The sequence below is a fragment of the Pan paniscus genome, chromosome 12, assembly GCF_029289425.2.
Source record: "Pan paniscus chromosome 12, NHGRI_mPanPan1-v2.0_pri, whole genome shotgun sequence".
In the NCBI taxonomy this organism is placed as follows: Eukaryota; Metazoa; Chordata; class Mammalia; order Primates; family Hominidae; genus Pan; species Pan paniscus.
The window spans coordinates 31,433,622-31,450,393 of record NC_073261.2 but is presented as its reverse complement, the minus strand read 5'-3'; the positions used below and the strand labels follow the sequence as shown (position 1 = coordinate 31,450,393).

Here is a 16,772-nt window from a genome sequence, read left to right as displayed (position 1 = left end):
GAGGCGCTGGGTTCCGGGAGCCGCGCGCCGCTGGAGGGCCGCAGGGCCGCCTGGCCTTGCAGGGTGTGGGGATGAGGCAGCTGGGTCCGGTCGGGAGCTTTCCCGTTACCTTCGCCATGACCCAGCCGTCCAGCGACCTCGCAGCCTCCTCTCTTTACCGCCCCTAGTCCCTAGGGCAGGGAGGCGCCACGCGCTCCACGGTCTTTTTTTTTTTTTTTTTTTTTTTTGAGACGGAGTCTCGCTGTCACCCAGACTTGTGTGCAGTGGCGCGATCTCGGATCACTGCAACCTCCGCCTCCCGGGTTCAAGCGATTCTCCTGCGTCAGACTCCTGAGTAGCTGGGACTACAGGCGCCCGCCACCACGCCCGGCTAATTTTTTGTATTTTTTAGTAGAGACGGGGTTTCGCCAGGATGGTCTCGATCTCTTGACCTCGTGATCCACTCACCTTGGCCTCCCAAAGTGCTGGGATTACAGGCGTGAGCCATCGGGCCGGGGCGCGCTCCACGGTTTTTACCCCCTCTTCCTGGCACCACCCCGGACCAAGGCCGACCGCCCCCGGGGCAGCGGCAAAGTGACGGCTGGAAAGGCCTCGAGACGCCCCTCCCCGTACCCTGCTCTTCCTTACAAGTCCAGCAAGGGGCAGGTGGCCACAACTTGTACTGCCTGTAGCTCCACCTCAGGCAGGGGCAGGGCCTTGGTTTGTGCAGAACCCCCTGGCCCCACAGTGGGCGCTGAGTTTACGGAATCGGTCTTCATGATCAAAACCCACCGGGCGGCCGTCTGCGGACCGCGCACCTTCGCAGCGTGCTCCTCAGCGGACCCCAGCCTTCTCAATTCCCAGTTAAAACCCAGGCAGCTGCCTGCTCAAGCCACGATCAAGTGTACAGGGGAGACCGCCTGATCGGCTTAGAAAGAGTGCATGAACGACAGAATGCAGGCTGGGTTCTGTGCCCTCTCCAGGACAGTGGTCTGGTGCACACTGGATGTAAGTTCCTTCCCCCGCTAGTTGGGGGACGGAAGACCCTAGCATTCCTGGTGGGTAGAAGACTGGAAGTCGTTTCTCCTCCCCTAAGCAGGTTGAGAACCCCATCCTCACACAAGCAACGATCTCATCTCCACAACCTTCCACTCCTTTGGCCCCTCATTCCCACTACCCGTCTTGAGTTCTGGGAAGGCACCCCCCGCTCCCATTCCGCTTCTCCCCTGGACTCCCAGTGCCCTGACTTCTCCTTCTGGCCAGAAGCCAAGGCTGGCTCCCAAGGGGCTATGGCCATGGTCTCGTTCCCAGCCCCGCAGCCACCACTGTGGGAAAACACTAGAGCTGGGCTGTCCCCTCCCACAGGCAGGCAGGGACCACAAAAGTGGTGGCTGCCCTGGGATTGTGGGGGAGGCCCAGTCCAGCCTCCCTCCACCCAGAGAGCCTTCCCTCTTGGTACCCAGAAAGGCTTTAGCCCAAACATCTTAACCCCATCAGAGCAATCGTTTCATTTTCTCCATTTTATTTGTCAATATAAAAATACTCAAATATTTACAACAAATAAATACGCGGGGACACAATAAGTTACACCGTTAGGAGCCCTCCTCCTAGGGCTGGAAGAGAGTATGCCATTGTCCACAGCAGGCCCACCCTCTCCCTTCTCTCCCCTCACACAGCCTTTCCCAGCCCTGTACAGGAAGAAGGCAAGTATAAAATACCACTGAACCCCGGGGCCAAGTGGGAGGCCCCACCCACCCTTCCCCCCAAACACACAGGAGGCTCCATCTCCCTCCCCCCACCCTGAAAACATTCACAGCCCTAGGAGCAGGACTAGGCCCACCCCAAGCCCTGCACTCCCCCTGAAGGGGCACAGCACCCTGTCCACCCCACCTCCATATGTACATCGCTGCCCGACACTCGGGGCAGTGGGGGTAGGAGAGACAAAGTGATACGACCCCTTCCCCTTCATAGCTCCAATGACTCACCAGGAGGACCCAGGCCAAGGGAAGACTTGACAGAAACAGGAAGGCTATGCCACAAGCGCGCACGCGCGTGCACACACACATACACACACACAAACACATGTGCAAATACAGACAAACACACATCTTGAAACTTCTGCCTTGAAAAGTTTTGGCGACTGGGGTCCCGCGTGTCTGTGATTCACAGAGAGGAGGAAGATGCCTTCTGCGAGGCTGGTGCCCTGGTGAGCCACACCAAGTGGCAGTGCCCATGCTGAGCAGAGCAGGTCCTCATGGCCGGGTGGGTGCTGGGCAGTATCTGTCCCAGACAGAGCAGGTGCCCGTGCCATGTCCCTGAGGTAGCTGGTGCCTGTGCAAAAGTAGGAGCTACACCTCCCACGCTTCCCGCCGACGCGGTGGGGGTGCCCCTCATACTGATGACTCCTCGGGGTTGGAGTCGGGCAGTGGCTGGCGTTGCTGCAGTTTGCGTCTCAGTTCATCCGCGAGCTCAGGCAGGGGGTGCCCGAGCCCTCCCCGGTCCTCCCCTCCTAGTTGTAAGCGCACGTAACCATTGGCATTTGAGTTCCGCCCACCCCCCAGGTGAAGCCGAGTTGGAGAAGGCAGAGGCTGGCCTGGGATGCCTGGAGGTGGCGAAGGGGGCCCCCCGCCGGGCTGGCACCGGGCATGCCCAGGTACTATCTTAAGGGAGCCATCTGAATAGTAGTAACCGACAGGATCCCAAAGTTTCTCATCTGGTTCAGGACAGGGCCGGAAGGGGGGACTGGTGGGCTCCTTGGGCAGCTCCAGGGGGTACACCAAGGTCCTCTCAGTAGCCTTGGCCCCTTTCTCCAGCTCTTCCCGCAGCCGCCGGCGCAATGACAGCACCAGCAGCAGCAGCACCAGGCACACAGCCCCCAGGGCCACCACCGCCAGCCACACCAGCCCCAGGTTTTCCAGGGGGGCCCGGGCCTCCAAGGTCACCGACGGGCCTGCCACGACAGCCACAAGGTAGCCTTCAGCAGCCAGCCGCGCCCCCTGCTCCTCTGAAAAGCAGTGGTAGGCCCCGGCATGGCGGGGCTGGGCAGCCATCACAACGAGGGCCTGGAGCCGGGCATCGTAGAGGAAGGACCCGGGCTGTTCCGCAGGCAGGTCCCGGCCCCCAAAGGTCCAGCGGGCATGGGCCAAGTTGGAGGAGAGGTGGCAGGGCAGCACCAGGTCTGTGCCCGCCACCACCGTGATGTTTTTGGGAGTGGGCCTGACTGTAGTGGCAGAGAAAACAGAGTGCATGTTAGTGCAGGAAAGCAGGGCTGGGGAAGAGGAGAACAGAAACTCCAGCTCTGGTCCAGGGCTCAGCCCGATGCGATGGGAATGAAAAAGCTCACCTTTCTTACTGCCACGGAGGTTGCAGATGCCTGAAGTGTCCGAGGTCATCACATGCTGGATCAGTAGAGATCTGGTAGGGGATGTAGGGTACATCAGCAGCCTGGCTCCAACCACCCTGAGTCCCTGGAGGTCCTGGCCTATGTAGAGCCCAACTCACCCAGAGTGGCCACCCACGGCCACACAGCGGCTGGTGTTGACGCTCCAGGCGCAATAGGGGTCCCGGGCGAGGACACAGTCTGCACAGGAGCGATACTTCATGCAGTCGGCCACGGGCAGCTGCACCAGCTGAGAGCGGGAGCCGGCAAAGAGCAGCTTCTGCGAGAAAAGCGGGGCGCAGGAGGGGGGTCAGCCAGGGCCACACCACGGGAGGGGCGGCCGGACCAGAATGGAGCATGGGGACAGCTTGGACTCCTGCAGGGGGCACAGAACGGGGCGCCAGAAGGAGGAACAAGGGAACAAGGCAGAGCTATAGCGCTGAAAAGGGAACTCTAAGAACCGCAGAACTCAGAGGGCTTACACAGGCCAGATGCAATCCTAAGCCCCTTATCGACGTGACGTTATTAGAAAGGGATGATGGGGCTGTGAGGCCAAAAAGTATAATCACACACACTCACACACACATAGTGCAGGAAATACATTTCAAGGCCCATCAGCCCTCACAACAGCAGCAGCATAACATAAGATGTTTTCCTGTTTCAACGGTGGATGCCAATCTGTGTGTTTATTCAACCACACACTTTCTTTCTGCCATTATTCCATGTTCTAGGGGACAATTTTGAGTCATAATAGCTGGCAAACAAATCAAAGTTCAGGAGGTGTAGCAAACATGCCACAAGAGTATTGCACAAGGCAACTAGGCACAGCAGGTCATGCCTGGAATCCCAGCACTTTGGGAGGCTGAGGTGGGCAAATCACTTGAGGTTAGGAGTTCAAGACCAGCCTGGCCAACATGGTAAAACCTTGTCTCTACTAAAAATACAAAAATTAGCTGGCTGGCCAGGCGCAGTGGCTCACGCCTGTAATCCCAGCACTTTGGGAGGCCGAGTCGGGCGGATCACAAGGTCAGGAGATCGAGACCATCCTGGCTAACACGGTGAAACCCCGTCTCTACTAAAAATATAAAAAATTAGCCGGGCGTGGTGATGGGAGCCTGTAGTCCCAGCTACTCGGGAGGCTGAGGCAGGGGAATGGCGTGAACCTGGGAGGCAGAGCTTGCAGTGAGCCGAGATTGCGCCACTGCACTCCAGCCTGGGTGACAGAGCGAGACTCCATCTCAAAAAAAAAAAAAAAAATTAGCTGGGCATGGTGGCACGTGCCTGTAGTCCCAGTTACTTGGGAGGCCGAGGCAGAATTGCTTGAACCCGGGAGGTGGAGGTTGCAGTGAGCGGAGATCATGCCACCGCACTCCAGCCTGGGCGACAGAGTGAGACTCCATCTCAAAGAAAACAAAAACAAAAACAAAAAACCTTTAGCTGGGCATAGTGGCAGGCACCTGTAATCCCAGCTACTCAGGAGGCTGAGGCATAAGAATAGCTTCAACCTGGGAGGTGGAGGTTGCAGTGAGCTGAGATCGCGTCACTGCACTCTAGCCTGGGTGACAGAGTGAGACTCTATCTCAAAAAAAAACCAAAAAGAGTATTGCACAAGGGTATAATGCAAGCACTTCAGGGAAACAGTCACGGAAATGGGGGCTGGAAGGAAACCACCATGGTGAGGGCATCATAAACATCTCACAGCCTGGGAGGTCTGGTCACAGGGGCATGGTCAGGGAAGAGGCCAGAGCCAGAACCACAGCACAGCTTGGAGGGTCTGAAAGAAACATGGGAGCAGTTGCCAAGGCTTGATGCTGGGAGCGCAGCCCCGTGACCTGGCTATATATAATGGCCCTGTGCAGTGCAGATTCCATTCTGTTTTCATTCTCGTTTCCAGGAACCCACCCCAAGTTAGGCAAGGTGTGCATCCACATGTGTGTGTGTTCCTAACTCTGCACTGGCCAAGCACATAGGCCCAGCTGGGAGAAGCAGCCAGATGGAGAGAGTGAGATGGGATAGTGCTGGGGACAGTGGCAGATAGGGCCCAACTTACTACCTTGCTCTGAGATAGCACCAGGCTTCTCATGGGCTCCTGGTCAAACAGCTGCAGCTCCTCAATCAGGTGAACCCAGGGCCCCAGGCTCACGGCCTTGAGCAGCCAGCCGTCTCCTGGGGGGTGCAGAGGAGAAGGTGTAAATGAGAGGTCACAAGGCCGTGGGGCAGCTCCAAATCTCCCTGCCCTGGGCACACGGGCTTCTGCCCAGCCTTGAGCAGCCATGCCTGCATACCCATGCACCCACCTGTGCCAATGAACAGCACTGTATAGGTGGCTCCATCAAGTCCTGTAACCCGGTCGGCCACCAGGTGGGTGAAGTTGGTGCCCTTCTTCACGAGCAGGGGGCGGCTCCACCGAGGCCCCACCTGCTCCTCCATCAGCGGGTGCTTCTTGACGAAGTTGAGGATGTTGTCGGGTAGCTCCAGGGAGCTGGTGTAGCCGTGGCGCCGATGCCAGTTGTTAATGCACTGTGGGCAGGGTGTGGGGGGCAGGCCATCAGCAGGGTGGGATGGCACCGCAGCTGGGTGGGGAGATGCATCCCTGCCCTAGCACTCACCGAGCCAGGCCGAGGGCTGGGTACAGGGTCAGTGTAGCGGTCCCACTTCTGGGCTTCCTCATGGTACTCCTTATAGGGGCCCTCAAACACCCGCTGGATCTCTTCCAACTGGTACTCACAGATGGCCGACAGGTACATGTCACCCCTGTCACAGCGAGAGGGAGCCCAGGGTCAGGTACCCACCTTATCTCTTCCCACCCCAGCTAAGGGCAAGCAGCAGGAAGGCAGGGCCTGGCATAAACTGGCCATGGGTACCAGAATGCCCTGGCAGCTCAAGTGCCACCTGGCATGGGGCCCTGCCCCTTCACAGGCAGCTCTGAAAGGGGCAGGTGCCAGCATTCTCCTTGGCTTCTGGACACCTGGCTTCCGGGACTGCCTCTGAGGCCTGGTCCAGGTTCCCACCCATGCACCGTCCCTGACCTGAACCCCAGCTCCTCCCGACTCTGTGGGAGCCCTGGCCAACTCACCACTGTGCTTGAAAAACCCCAAAGAAGGTGGTGTTGTGCCAGGAGGTGTCCTGCAGGGTGTGCATCGCCTGCAGCTGGTTGAAGTAGAGCTGCCAGTTCGGGGCAGAGCATGCCAGCCGCGCCTTCAGGAACGTGGTCCACTTCTTCTGCAGGGTCCGTGCGCCCCCCATATCGCCCTGGCAGACGGCAAGGGGACACTGCCGGTCAGCCCCGCTGGGCCAGCAGGGCTCCCAGGGCCCACCGCTGTGAGACTCGGTACCTTGCAGACGCGGGCCACACGAGCCACCACCTGCTCGGCATAGCAGTCGGACTCCACTGCCCGCTCCCTGAAGAAGAAGTAGACCTTGTCGTCGTCCCCCGTGAAGCTGCCCATACTCTCAGGTACATAGGCAGAGCCTACAAAGTGAGGTTCTGTGGGAAGGGGAGGAGGTCAGCAGGGAGGGGCTGGGCCCCGGGGGACCTCCCACCCATGGCTCCCACAGGCCCCCCGGTGGCTCACCGTTGAGCCAAAAGGCCAGGTACTCTGTCTTCATGGAGTGGTGGGGCCCCATGTTACGCAGGATAATGGGTTCCGTGCCCAGGAAGTTGTTGAGTGTGGCCGAGTACAGCTCACCATCTATGGGAGACAGAGGTCAGCTAGGCCACACATGAGGTATGGACACATCCAGCCAACACAGACCCAAGTGGAACCAAGCCCCAGGGACTCACCCAGCCTGCATGGGGGGCAGCCACTCACCCACAAGAAGGCCAGCATGGCCCTTAGCTGGGTCATAGGGACACTTGCCCTTCCCATCTTCAAACTCTCCATGCTCCAAAGTGAAGGTGAGCATGTTCTAAGGACAGAGAGAGAGGTGATGAGGAGATGCTTAAGGGCAGGGCTCTGTGGGCCACATCCACGAGTCCAGAGAAGGGTGAGGAGGGCGGGGGGCTGGGGACACCGAGGTAGGAGGGCAGCACTCACGACGTAGGTGCACTTGGGCTGGAAGGCGTAGGTGCCACAGACGTACAGGTGGGAGGCATTGTAGGGCTGCAGGAAGCGGATGAAGTTGAAGCACTCGGTCTGGGGGCAGAAAGGTGTCCGGTTAGTGAGAGAGCGAGGGCCAGAATGGGAGGAGACGTCCTGGGGCGAAGGCAGCACCAGGAGCAGCGTCCAAGCACCCACCTGGTTGTTCTTCCCTTTCTGGATACACTCAGTCTTCTTCTCCACGGGGGCCTCCCAGGAGATCTGGGGAAAGGGAAGGGGACGTCAGCCACGTTACAGGTACGGACTGAGCACGTGTCACAAGCACAGCCTGCAGCAGCAACACAGGGACGCCCAGTGCAGAGGCATGGTCCCTATTCTCTGGGGACTTCCTTTAGTACAGAATGGAAGCCCCAAACCACCCCACTACACAGAATTCAGTAAGTGCCAGAGAGGAGAGGAATGCCGCATGCTGACCCCAACCAGAGGGCAGGCCCCGGATGCCCAGCAGCACTTCTGTGGGGGCAGCCAGGCTGAGGGACCACCTAGCCAAGCACAGCCCCTCTGGGCCTTGCCCTCTGGCAGGCCCGACTGCCTCCCGCTGCCCCACCTCTCACCGCTCCTTGCAGCTCCAGGGCCTCCATGCTGAAGGCAAACAGGGCCTCTCGGGTGCCCACGTACAGAAGCCCAGTCGGCTCTGTCAGCGTCAGTGTCAGGAAGTCCTGGATGCCGGTCTGGGAGAACCGCCGTACTACCGTGGCCAGCTCTGCAGGGGTAAGCATGGCTGCTGATGGGCAGGACCCCCGGGGCTCGACAGCCCTCAGTCTTGCTCCACAAGAGCCAGCACCCCATGCCACAAGCAGATGCCAGCCAAACCCCCGATTGGCAATAAAGGACACTTTTGAAACAGCCTTTGGCCCTGACAGCCCCACCTGGGCCTCCCTAGCCTTTCCCAGCCTGGGAGGAGGCAAATCCAGGCTGCTGGGAGGAAGGAAGGATATCTCAGCCACAGCTTCCGGCCAGAGGAAGCCATCAGACTGATGGCTCTTGCTCTCAGGGTCAGTGGCACCTCCGGCTGCAGGGCTGGGCACCCCCACCCCACCCTCGCTTCCTCGGCGGCTGCTTCCTTCTTTGCCCTGCTGCCCACTGCCTCTATCAGAGTCCAGCAGAGCAGGAGGCACAGACGGCTATGAGTACTCCCTGCCTCAGGAAACCCTTCACTCCAGCAGGACCCCAATCCAGGCTGCCAGAGATGCGAGCACAGCAGGCCACTAGGACAGGTGGGGATGGCAGGAGGGGAGCTGGGCTGTGAGCCAGGCCAGGGAGGTCCGGAGAAACCAGAGGCTCAGAGAGCGGAGATGGGGCTGGGGCCTGGGAAGTCTTGCTGCCACCCGGCATGCAGGGCACTACAACATTTATACAGTCACGTGATTCCTACATCAGCTGCCAAATATGGCTGCCGACCTGTCCTCAGGGTCCCCCCAAACCAGCCTTAGTCTTTGCAGGCAACAATGGATCCAGACACAGACCGGCATGGCAGGGCTTCACTGGCACCCGAGTGGAGCCTGTGGGAGGTGAGCTCATCCCAGGTCCCCAGAGCGCAGGGCTGATACAAACACCTGACATCACCTTTCACACGGGTGTGTGCACAGGGGGCACTGCTGGGTCCCCGCTGTGCCCCGGCAACCATGCGAGCATGTGCACATACACACACACTTCCAGGGCCACCAGAGTGTATGATGTGTACAGGGAAGTAGGAGATCTTAGGGGGGCCTGGGGAGCCAGGGGAGAGAGCCTCCAGTTTATATTTATCCCGGTTCCAGTTTCTCTTTAGGCTCCCAGCGCCAGTGACAATTCAAGAAGCGAGGCGTGGAGAGGGCGAGGCAGAAGGCTCTCCCTCGCAGACCTGGGCAGGCAGTCTGGGGTGGGGAGTTGGACAGAGCTCCCCCAGAGGAGGCTAATCCCAGGTCCCAACCCACACTGCCCGTTCTTCCAACTCGAGTTTCTTAGAAAGCTGTGCCACACACGTGAGAATAAAGCCAGCACACTATGGGGGCAACTCCTCAGCAGCCTGTCCCTGACTTCCTCCTCACCCTTCCAGGCACTCACCCCCAGAAGACACTGTCTTACGCGGCACAAGGTTCCACCACACCTCAGCCCCAATGCCCAGGCCCCACAGCCTTGCTGCCAGCAGCCAGACAGCCCAGTGTGGGGCCATGGCTCACGCCCCGGCTCTGAGCTTCAGGCCAGCTGTCCTGCTGAGGGAAAAGACATGGTCAGAAATCACAGCCAGAGAAAGCAAACCAGAGGGGCCCGCAGCAGGAGAGGCCACAGGACTCCTCATCAGGCCTTCCAGGAGCCCCGGTGCCCTCCTTCCCCTTCTCTTTGGAGGTGGACCTAAGTCCCCACACTTGGCCTCTGCCTAAAAGACCACAGGTCTCCCTGGGAAGCGGGGAGGAGTTGAGTTGGCTGAAGGCTAAACAGGCTCCGGGAAGCCCTCCCTGGCCTCCAGACCCACCACTACCTCTGCGCAACAGGAAATCATTTGAGAAATAAAAAGGGGACCCCCGCCCAACATACACACTCAGGCCTAAGAGGTTTGAGTTTCTTGAAAGAACCTCAGGCAGCAGGCCTTGCAGCCACTGGGGCTCCGGACCCTGCCAACACCTAATTCTGGGAGGAAGACTCCTTAGGGCGACGAGGGCATGCGGTGGGGTAGGCGGTCGGGAAAGCCCCACAGGGGAAACCTGGTGCGGCCGGCTGCGAGCGGAGGTCCCGGTCCCGGCCTGTCCCCTTCCCCAGCGCAGACAATAGCCCTGCAGAACCCTAAACCCCATTCCACATCAGCAGGGCAGGAGTGTGAGAAGGGCCGGGAGCGAAGGGGCCCAGCTTCCCGAGGCCCCTTTGTTGCCCAAGAGGGAGGCAGGAAGTGGGTGGGATGGGCGTGGAAATGACCAGGGCCTCATCCTGTTCCTCGCACTGCCTCCTCCGAGACACCAGCCCTCTGGCGGAGGGGCGGTGGGGGGACCGAGCTCGGGTCGAGTCGGGGACTCCGGCGGCGCGGGCAGGCGACGGGGGGAGGTAGGGGCGGGGACGCGAGGGGGTTCCTCCCGGGCCGCTGGCAACGCGCCGCGCACGGCCGGCACCCGCTGCGCTCCCGCGACTCTGACGAACCTTCCCAACTCGGGGACTGCGCCCCAGGGACCCTGGCCTGGGCGGGCCAGCGGGATTGGCTTCCCCTGCTCCAGCCTTCCCGTGCCAGGGACGGAGACGCAGAAGCTGGGGACCTGCTCACCCCCAAACAAAGGGTCCCCGCCAAGACCCCGTCCCGGGTCCCCCCGGGTTCTCCCCTCCCCCAGCTCCAGGGATTTGAACGCAAACAAAGCGGCGGCGCGGGGAGCGTGGCGAGCCCAGCCTGCGGACGCCCCCTGTCGGCCCAGAGCCCCGGCGCGGGAGGGCGGGGGCTGCGCTCCAGACCAGCCCCCCAAAACGCCCGCGGCCTCATCTCGGCTCCTTACCCGAGGATCGGGCCGCACCCCGTGGCGTGCTCCGAGGATCCGCCCGGCAGCGGTGCTCCCACCCGCAGCTCCCCCCAGGGCGAGGAAACGGGCAGCCGGGAGGAGGGGTTGGGGGGAGGGGTGCGGGATCCAGGCGGGGCACCCCACACCCTCGCCCACCCCGAGCGGCCAGCCGTGGACCGCGGCCCTCCCTGCAGGGCGAGCGCTCCAGCCGGGGACGGCGCGGCCCGGCTCGGCCCGGGGGCCTGGCTTTCCGGGACAACCCGCCTCCCCAGCGGAATGGGCGGGCGGGCGGGGGGCCGCGGCAGGGAAATCCGATCCCACAACATCGGCCTCGCTCCAAGCCCGCCCCAAACTTTCCATCGGGGGTGGGAGCGCCGAGGGCAGTCCAAGAGCCTGGCGAGGATCCCGGCCGCGGACCGGACCGCGCGAGGAACCCTCGCTGGCGCGCCCCTCCGGCCCCGGGGCTGCGGGGCTGCAGGCGCTGTGCGCCCCACTCCTGAGACCCTGCGAAGCAGCCGCGGGGGTCGCAGGAAGGATCCCCGCGTACAGCCGTCTCCGCCGCCGCGGCTCCCCGCGCCCCAGCCCCTGTCCCTCCCGCGTCCGGCAGCCCCTGCCCAAGCAAAGGGACAAAGCGGCGGCTCCGGGGCCCCGCGGCTCCAGCCTCACGCAAGCCCGGCCTCGCTCACCTATTGCGCGCAGCTCCAGTCCCCGGGCGCCGCCCTCGCGTTCGGCTCCGACCGCCGTCCACCCCTGCCCCCGCGTCGCCGCCTGCCCGCGCTCGCCCGCCAGCCCTCCGCGGCCTCTCTGCCACCGCCCCTCCGTCCCCGCCCGGCTCCGCGCCCCTAGGCTCGGGCTCCCCGCGCCACCACGGCGGGCGCCGGCTCTTTCTCCAGCGCGGCCGCGGCTCTCCGCCCCCTTCCCCTTGACGTCAGGCTGGGGGGGTCGAGCGGAGGCCGGGGGCGGGCCGCGAAGGCTCGCTCAGGAGGGGGCTGCGACCCGCAGCGACCTGTGGACCCGCCCGCTCTCCGCCCGGGGGCTCGGACCTCCGCCTCTCCCGGTGCCCGGACCTCAACCCCTCCGGGTGTCCAGCAGCCCCGGGGCTCGGAGTCGCGGGCTGCGCCACAGCGCCTGGAGGGAGGTGGGGCGGGGGAGGGACTCCGGGTATGGCCACGGGGGAATCACACTCACCCGATCTTTCTGAAGTGTCCCCCGAAGACCCCGGGCGGGCTGGGCTGGGGAGAGGGACTCCCGACCGTGCAGTTGCAAGAACGACCGCGGGCGAGCCACGTCGAGGCGAGTATCCAGGGGAGGCACGCTGGGGGAACCGAGGCGTCTTTTGGGGCGGACCAGAGGGGTCTGCCGTTTGGCCCCCAATTCTGCCTCTTTCTAGGCCCCGAGGACCACTGGTCCCTGCCCTCAAGTCTGGAAAGGGCTTCACCAGCCAGGAAGACCCTTCAATCAACAGAAAGGGCCTGCTCCTGCTTCTCACGCTTTGGGCAAAGCGCCTATCCCCAGAAAATGACTCCTGGTGCCACTGGAAGGCTCATTAACAAGTGGCATGAGCCCTACTGTTCAGATGAAAGGGGCTGTAGGGAGCCACGCTGCAGAACCACCGCCACCTTCAGAACCACCAGCCTCCGCCCACAGCCACTCCTAGAAGCAACTTGTAGCTCTGGCCTCATGGGCGGTGCAGCGTCTTTCCTGCCAGCTGGTCCTCTGAGCTGGGCAGGTGGTTAGAAGAGGTGGTCCTCATGGAGGACACCCCACGGGCACCTGGAGACAGATGCTACCTCCTGGCTAGGGGCAAAAGGCAGAGGTGAAGGGGCTTGACGTCCTGAGGTTTGGAGGTAACTTTAAGCCAGGGTGCCGTCCTGGAGGGGAGGAACACTTCAGTCTGCGTCAGCAGATCTGGATTATAAATCAGTCCGACAGCAGCTTTTGTTCTGGGTTAAAACTTGGCATCTGAAAAGTGGAGACCAGAAGAGTGGTGGAGATAATTGAGAAAAGCAGCCCAGTTTGGTTTCAGTAACAATCGGGTCTTTGCTGGTACACATAATGGCCCCTTCTCCCTTGCTGGCCAAAGCCACGTTTCCCAGCTCTTTTCACTAGGAAAAAGAAAAAAAGCTGTGGCCTTGGAGATGCTGGAGATAATGACCATGGGGTGGGCAGTGAAGGCCTCCTGCTTCAGCTGACAAGGTGGGAGAAGATGTGTCACCCTCGTGTTTAGTTTATTCCCCGTATCTATTCAAGCGGGGGGTAAACTGAGATGCAAGTGCCCTCACTTGTGTTCTGTGCTTTAGATTTTTGCAGCTTGTCTTGATGTACATTTTCTTACTTCACCCTTATGACCACCCTTTAAAAAGTAAGTAATTTGGGAGGCTGAGATGGGAGGATCACCTGACCCCAGGAGTTCAAGACCAGCCAGGGCAATATACTGAGACCCTGTCTCTACAAAAGAAATTATTATTATTTTTTTGAGACAGAGTCTCACTCTTTCACCCAGGCGGGAGTGCAATAGCGCGATCTCGGCTCACTGCAACCTCCACCTCCTGGGTTCAAGTGATTCTCCTGCCTCAGCCTCCTAAGTAGCTGGAATTACAGGTGCCTGCCACCACACCTGGCTAATTTTTGTATTTTTAGTAGAGACGGGGTTTCACCATGTTGACCAGGCATGCGCCACCATGCCCAGCTAATTTTTGTACTTTTAGTAGAGATGGGACTTCGCCGTTTTGGTCAGGCTGGGCTCGAACTCCTGACCTCAGGTGGTCCACCTGCTTAGGCCTCCCAAAGTGCTGGGATTAGCCACTACGCCCAGCTCCAAATTAAAAAAAAAAAAACTAGCGGGGCGTGGCGGGGAGGGGTGGCTCACGCCTGTAATCCCAGCACTTTGGGAGGCTGAGGCAGGCGGATCACGAGATCAGGAGATCCAGACCATCCTGGCTAACATGGTGAAACCCTGTCTTTACTAAAAATACAGAAAAATTAGCCAGGCGTGGTGGCGGGCGCCTGTAGTCCCAGCTACTCGGGAGGCTGAGACAGGAGAATGGCGTGAACCCGGGAGGCAGAGCTTGTAGTGAGCCAAGATCACTCCACTTCACTCAAGCCTGGGCGACAGAAGGAGACTCTGTCTCAAAAACAAACAAACAAACTAGCAGGGCGTGGTGGCATGCATCTGTAAGTCCCAGCTACTCAGGAGGCTGGAGTGGGAGGGTCGCTTGAGCCCAGGAGGTTGAGGCTGCAGTGAGCTGTGATTGTGCCATTGCACTCCAGCCTGTAGAGCAAGACCCTGCCTCGACAAAATTAAAAAAATAAGTATTGTTGCTCCCCTTTTGGAGATGAGTCAAAAAGATTAAACAACTAGCCCCAAGTCATGGAGATAATTTAAAAAGATTAAACAACTAGCCCCAAGTCATGGAGATAAAAAGGTCAGAATTTCTTTTTTAGAAACGGGGTCTTACTCTGTTGCCCAGTCTGGAGTGCAATGGCACAGTCATGTCTCAATGTAACCTCAGACTCCTGGGCTCAAGCGGTCCTCCCACGTGAGCCTCCCAAGACTACAGGTGCACACCATCATACACGGGACAGGGTCTCGCTATATTGCTCAGACTGGAAAGTTCAGATTTTTAAATCAGGTCTTGGGACTCCCGATTCTGTTTTTCCACAGAGTCACCATCTATCCTGACAATGCTCCATTTCTTATGCTGTTTTTCCTCACCTTCAATACTGCTCCCCCATCCCCCCACCTCTAGGTGTGAAGGTTACCAGGAGAGACCTGAGCTCGCTGGCTCTGACTCCAAGGTGGCCTCAGTGGAAAGTTTCAAAAGGCAACCGGTTTGGTTTCACTGGCAGGGCAGCGGCAGGCATTTGGGTTCTGGAGGCCCAGGAATGTAGAAGCCTCCAGCTAACAGACTCCGCGCGCCTATCCTCCCAAACACTCTCGGAGATAAGCTCCCAGCTCCCTCCCCTTTTCCACCTTCATGCACTTCCTGCTGTATTCTGTCCATTCCAGCACTGGCCCTTTCTGTGGGTGGGTGGGCAGAGGATACAGTTTCCTGCATGACTACTTGCTCATGATTCATACTTCTAAATGAAAGTACAACTGATATAAAAAAAAGATTTCTGGGTCTTCAATTAATAAAAAAATTACTAATACAGGTACCGGGGGTGGGGGGAGGTGCACGTACCTGACTAGTCTCCCTAGGGCCTAGCATATCTATGAAAGGTATCCACACTTTGGGACTCAGGCCTTGACAACTGCTTGTGGTCGTGTCAAGGAAAGACACAGAAATTGTGCTAAATGACTCTCAAGGGTCTTCAAAGATCACCCAGCAGCTCAGGCCAGCCCCTAGAGATGACCTAAAGAGTCTTTCCTGAAAAGCAAGTCCCCCTTCCCATCTCTTGATGTTGGTTGGGGGCCACACTGCCCTTCATTTGAGCTACTCACCTACTAGCTCTCCTGAGGCAGCCAGAGGGAGGCCCTGGGTGGACACTGGGTTCTCTGGTGAACGCTGCCTGGTGGATTTCCAAGGCAGCCAGGACTGCCGTCATCCCACAGATGGGGAAGTGAGAAAGCTTGGGTCAGCTACCCTTCAAGGGTCTTTCTGAGCGCCTGGGGACCGAGGTGACTAGGGACATAGGAAAAGGACTCTCCCTCCCTACTTCCTCCAAAGGAGAGTTATCAAAGCTGCCCACCTGGGATGTCTTTCCCTTCCCAGCCCCTCCCTGTCACCAGTACCAAAAGGAAGCAGGAAAACATCCGTCATCACAGCCCCGGATGCGGATTTTCCAGTGGCTCCTATCAGGATATCCCCCAGCCTTTTCCCAAGGGCTTAGGGATCTGGAAAAGTCAAAGATCTGGAGGGCAAGTGGTCACATTGCCAGCACCACTGTGAAAATCTGGACCTTGGGGAGGCTGAGTCTCTAACCGATCCCAGACTAGTTTTAGAAGATCTGGTCAGCTCCCAGCCAGTCCCAGAGAGGGCCCATTACACACCCCAGGGGACAGCATACGCCCTTGGGCGACCTCACAGTGCACACCTCTGCTCAGGTTACAGCCAGGTCTCTGGAGGGACTGAGTCGTCACCGACACCTCCTCTCCCCTTGGTATCTATTTCTCTCTTGGGGATGGGTATGTTTGGGGAGCAGTAGAGGAGGGGACAGTGGACAAGAGCCAGGACTGGGGAGGAAGGCTCCAGTTATCGACGCTGATGGACAGCTCGGCTCCTTCTCAGAGCCAGGTAGGGCCACCTTCGAGAACTGGAAACTCCCCGTTTAGCTTCTCAGGCCTCCCTACTTCCTCTTTGCCCTTGGCAGTAAGAACAAAGAAGGGAAATTTCAAAGGTGATTTCCAGGTTTCCAGAGAAAAGTGAATAGCTACAGATGAACTGTCAGTGCATGCAGTGTTGGAGCAGGGCAGCCCGAGGGCGGGTGAAGGAGGCTGGCTCACCATAGTCCCTGCTCGCTCACTGGAGGATCTGAGGTTGACCTGATGCTGCCGGGGCTTCGGGGGTGCCCGGGCCCGGGCTGCATGTGACGCAGCCAGGAACAGAAACTTGAACTGTCACGGAGGTCGCTTGGCATCTAAGTCACCCTGGCCGAGGGTTTCTTCCACCTCTCATTTGGCAAAGGCTGCTAGGCAGAAAGGCATCCTGTGTGGTATCCAGCACTGTGCTGTGCGTGTGCCCGTGCCCCTGAATAATAGATGCCCCCAGCTCCTAGCACTCTGGGGATGCAGTGAGGGAGGCAGCTGTGTCTGAAACAGCCCCAGGAACTGGTGAACTCCACTTTGGGTCTGCATGTTGAGCCACTTAGCCTGAAAGTCCTTTATTTTGGGGGAGTCACTCTCCTAGTTAGCCT

The 16,772-nt window shown here is 59.6% G+C and overlaps 1 protein-coding gene across 8 annotated transcripts; it reads right to left on the bottom strand.

Moving 5' to 3' along the window:
• Positions 1 to 1,484: 1,484 nt before the first annotated feature.
• On the bottom strand, positions 1,485 to 12,878 carry SEMA4C (semaphorin 4C). Of its 8 annotated transcripts, none has more exons than XM_034953731.3 (15): positions 12,105 to 12,878; positions 9,505 to 9,650; positions 8,013 to 8,161; positions 7,597 to 7,659; positions 7,396 to 7,494; positions 7,171 to 7,267; positions 6,934 to 7,050; positions 6,694 to 6,845; positions 6,435 to 6,610; positions 5,968 to 6,112; positions 5,656 to 5,878; positions 5,412 to 5,524; positions 3,481 to 3,638; positions 3,323 to 3,393; positions 1,485 to 3,199 (listed from the first exon to the last, which is right to left on the bottom strand). In XM_034953731.3, exons 2-15 carry the CDS (start codon positions 9,611 to 9,613, stop codon positions 2,370 to 2,372), a joined length of 2,502 nt encoding a protein of 833 aa, XP_034809622.1. In that variant the 5' UTR covers positions 9,614 to 9,650; positions 12,105 to 12,878; the 3' UTR covers positions 1,485 to 2,369. The 8 variants fall into 8 exon arrangements, with proteins under 8 accessions (XP_034809622.1, XP_054963617.1, XP_034809618.1 ...); XM_055107642.2 differs by having other exon boundaries at positions 9,505 to 9,653; positions 12,105 to 12,838; XM_034953727.4 differs by lacking the exon at positions 12,105 to 12,878 and adding an exon at positions 11,603 to 11,737.
• Between the last annotated feature and the right edge of the window lie 3,894 nt (positions 12,879 to 16,772).

Coding starts and splice junctions, on each gene's coding strand:
- SEMA4C (XM_034953731.3), bottom strand. CDS start 9,613: ATGGCCCCACACTGGGCTGTCTGGCTGCTGGCAGCAAGGCTGTGGGGC. Junction 8,162..9,504: donor TAAGACAGTGTCTTCTGGGG/GTGAGTGCCTGG, acceptor TTACCCCTGCAG/AGCTGGCCACGGTAGTACGG. Junction 3,394..3,480: donor GCCGTGGGTGGCCACTCTGG/GTGAGTTGGGCT, acceptor ATCCCCTACCAG/ATCTCTACTGATCCAGCATG.